At 51.3% G+C, this 4,223-nt stretch overlaps 1 protein-coding gene across 1 annotated transcript; it reads right to left on the minus strand.

Annotated features, from left to right (window-relative positions):
- Positions 1-276: 276 nt before the first annotated feature.
- SH2D5 (SH2 domain containing 5) lies at positions 277-3,918 on the minus strand. The gene is given in 8 exon segments (XM_077257416.1): positions 277-522; positions 608-767; positions 1,417-1,501; positions 1,680-1,779; positions 1,781-1,828; positions 2,829-3,068; positions 3,150-3,296; positions 3,844-3,918. Coding segments are annotated over 8 exon segments (1,047 nt in total). The 5' UTR covers positions 3,865-3,918.
- Between the last annotated feature and the right edge of the window lie 305 nt (positions 3,919-4,223).

Genomic DNA, 4,223 nt, shown 5'->3' on the forward strand with positions numbered 1-4,223 from the left:
CCATGGTCCATGATTGTCTGCAGCGGTGTTATGTCGCCGAGCCAGAACATCATAGCTACAGCAGGTAGGAAGGAGGTAGCAGTAGAACTGGGGCACCAGGGGTCAGTACAGTGACTGTGGCTTCTAGATGTGAGGGGAGCACATCGGCTGTGCATTATATGTAGCCACGATGACCGGCGCAGAGGCTGGGGCGATAAGTCCTCTCCCACCACCCCTTGTGCGGGGTCTGGTGTCTGCAGGGGGTCTCTTCTACCAGGGCTTGTCCTGTGTGTCCTGTTAGATATGGTATATGGTCAGCTCCGGGGCCGTGTCTGGCTGCCCCCCAGTCTTGGCAGGCTCCTCGGGCTGGGGCTCCAGGGTGCTCCTGTGCTGTGTTGGGGGGCTCCGCTGACCGTTCTTCACATCTTGTGCTTTGTAGCATGGATTCACCCGACCCTGAGCCAACTGGAAGAAAAGACTGCTCTCCATGTTGGAGCAATGGCCCACCAGGTCTGCGAGCCTAGCAAATTCCTGGGGGAGATGCTGCGGAGAGAGTGCGACCGTTCACATTAGTGTTCAGTGTCCGCTCCACAGATGAATATCTGCAGCCATTCTGAGCACAATGTACCTCAAAGTAAAACTTCCCCTGCGAAGTAGTGTGCACGGCGTACGGAATCACCCCACAGCGTGTGTTCATGTTCAGTGTCAGCTGCCTTGTGTGTTCCATGTCCGGCAGAAGCAGGAACGCCCTCAGCTGATCATCCCTCAAAAGGGCGATGGACTTATCCCTAAAGAAACAGAAAAACCCCAAGTGCCCAATGTCAGAGCCAGCATGGCTGCCGCATGGGGAGAGGAGGCGTCGGCCTGCTGCCGCGCTGGAAGAGATGTCGGCATGCTGCCGCGCGGGAAGAGGAGGCGTCAACCTGCTGCCACGCAGGGAGAGGAGGCATCGGCCTGCTGCTGCATGGGGAGAGGAGGTGTAGACCTGCTGCCGCGCAGGGAGAGGAGCCGTCTGCTTGCTGCCACGTGGGGAGAGGAGGCGTCTGCCTGCTGCCGCGTGGGGAGAGGAGGCGTCGGCCTCCATGTGGGGAGAGGAGGCATCGGCCTGCTGCCGCGTGGGGAGAGGAGGCGTTGGCCTGCTGCCGCACGGGGAGAAAAGACGTCTGCCTGCTGCTGCGTGGGGAGAGGAGACGTTGGCCTGCTGCCGCATGGGGAGAGGAGGCGTCTGCCTGCTGCCGCGTGGGGAGAGGCGGTGTCGGCCTGCTGCCACGTGGGGAGACAAGACGTCGGCCTGCTGCTGCGTGGGGAGAGGAGGCGTCGGCCTGCTGCCGCACGGGGAGACAAGACGTCAGCCTGCTGCTGCGCGGGGAGAGGAGGAATCTGCTGCCATCATACAGACCCTGCAGGAACGGCTGTGTATACTACGCCTCCCAGTACCTGTGGACTCCAGTGCAGAACCACACGGCATCCAGCAGAACCTCCAGCTTCTCCGACAGCTCGGTCACCACATAACCAGCTCTACCTAGGAGGGAAAAGCAGACAGACACTAATGTGACACAGAGGATGGAGAGTGATTGGGCCTGTTACCCCCACCACCGCCATGATTCAGCCGCTCTCATCACCATCACTGACAACCTCCAGGACCGGGGTCGGATGCGGGGGCCGGCTTGTGACTCTTCTCTGACGTCCCTTATGCCCACCTTCTGCTCCGCTCTCATGGTCATGTGGCTTGCACTTCGGGCCACGATATGCCACAGAGTGAAGGACTTTGCTGCGGATCACCTTCTTACGGACCAGTATGCGGGGAGCAATATGGCGACTGCAGTGATGAGCTTCTTTGTACATTGGTAGGATCTTCATTCTTAGGATATGTTATAAAACTAATGTCAAAATCATGAACTGGAAGAAATCAGCCGCCCGTTCCTGCAGGGCCGCACACGAGGGTGTGAGGTGCCCAGGCGCAGTGTATGTGCAGGCAGATTTTGGCTCTTAAGAACCTTATAGAAAGAAACACCAGAAATACAATTTGTATAAACTGAGGAAAAACACTTCTGAAAATAATCCTTAAAAAAATTCCATCAGACCAAAGATCATAGCATAAAATTTATTTTTATTTAAAAAATAAAATAAAAATGACAATTACAGGAAAACACAACCAAATAATATGGAAATTTTTTTGGGAAATTTTTATTAAAAGTATTTTAAAACCAATGCCAGCAAATATTTCATTATTAGAATATAAAAATGTATAGTAGCAATATTGATATAATATAAACTCCTCCAATCGAGGTATTTTAGGGATTAATAGATTATAAAATATAAATCCCGTATGTGCAGGACATGGCAATCCCAAATTGGTCAGTAAAAAATAAATAAATATAATGCAGCAATTAATATTATAATAATATATTGAGTGAAAAAATAAATCAAAATAAATTTTGAAAATATGTATGTATATCCTCATATACACACACACACCCTGAATGTGCAGCAACCAAATATTCAATTTATAATAAAGTGCAATAGTGCATCAATAAAAAGTTGCATACAAAAACCAAACAAATGTGATTATTAAAATAGTGCACAGAGAATCCAACAATTAATATATTATTTTATCAAAGTGCTGCCAAAAGTGCCAACCTAATGTATACAATAATTTGTTAATACTGACCAGTTCAGGAATGCCACTGCCCCGCACACACCACTCCAACGCCGTTTCGCTCACTGCTTCATCAGGGATTGTGGTTGTGTTTTCCTGTAATTGTCATTTTTATTTTATTTTTTAAATAAAAATAAATTTTATGCTATGATCTTTGGTCTGATGGAATTTTTTTTAAAGATTTTGGCTCTTGGTTGCTGCCATTTTTCACCTGTGCAGTCACCAGAAGTCTTCTGAAGGACACCAGGGCGTTCATGTTCTGAGACACCTCCTCTGGGGATAGCGCTTCCCTCACTACTGCACCACTGAGCACATTTTTCGGAGCCTCCTCATGGATGAATGCTGCAGCGATTGGGTCACCAGCCTCGGGGTGAGTTAGCAAGTACTGGAGCTGCAAGCAGCGGCACAGAAGCAGGTTCAGCACCTGAACCTGTCAGAGAAAAGACAACATTGCAGAGCATGGAAAGCACATCAAGTGACACTAAAATCCAGGCGCGGAGACGTGCCGTACCTCACTGGCCTCGCTGCCTACAAACAGGTGGCAGAACAGGAGATTCTGATTGCCCTGTGGGTTACGTGACACAAAGGCAAATTGCCTGTCCTCAAGCTGGCAGGTGGTGTACTGGATCCTCCGCAGAGCGTGCACCATGAGCAGGGTCTGTAAAGATGATGGATACCTGGTGGGTTATTACAGGGGCTGAGCCCTTGCCGACAGTGCTCGGGGCTGGGAGAATGCATGGAGCACCAGCAAGGGCACGGGGCAAGGTGATTACATGGGTCTCCACCAAGGACTCACGGCCAGAAGAATGTGTGGAACACCAGCAAGGGCACGGAGCAAGGCGATTACATGGGTCTCCACCAAGGGCTCGGGTCTAGGAGAATGTGTGGAGCACCAGCAAGGGCACGGGGCAAGACAATTACATGGGTCTCAACCAAGGACTCAGGGACAGAAGAATGCGTGGAGCACCAACAGGGCATGGGCCAAGGCGATTACATGGGTCTCCAGCAAGGGGAGAATGCGTGGAGCACCAGCAAGGGCAAAGGGCAAGGCGATTACATGGGTCTCCACCAAGGGGAGAATGCGAGGAGCACCAGCAAGGGCACAGGGCAAGGCAATTACATGGGTCTCCACCAAGGGCTCATGGCCAGAAGAATGAACGAGGCACCACCAGGGGCTTTAGACCACCAGGTCCTGCTTCCATTACCTCTCCGTCTGCGTCGTACATCTTTACACCCTGGAGGCAGAACTTCAAAATCACCGCTCTCCGTCTGGGGCAGTCCTGTGAAGAGAAAACATGCTGCAAAGCATCGTAGCTATGGGAGAAAGGTGTCAGGATCCACAGAGCATCGCAGCTATGGGAGAAAGGGGTCGAGACCTGCATAGCACTGCAGCTATGAGAGAAAGGAATTGGGACCCGCAGAGCATCGCAGCTAAGAGAGAAAGGGGTCGGGAGCCACTTCATAGAATGTTAGTGTTTGAATGGACCTTTGAGATCCTCATGACCAACCCCCTGCTCAATGCAGGAGTCACTGTCTGTTCAGCCTCTGTGTGAAGTCTTCCATTGAAGAACTCACCACCTCTCGT

Source organism: Ranitomeya variabilis, chromosome 4, assembly GCF_051348905.1.
Source record: "Ranitomeya variabilis isolate aRanVar5 chromosome 4, aRanVar5.hap1, whole genome shotgun sequence".
Taxonomy (NCBI): Eukaryota; Metazoa; Chordata; class Amphibia; order Anura; family Dendrobatidae; genus Ranitomeya; species Ranitomeya variabilis.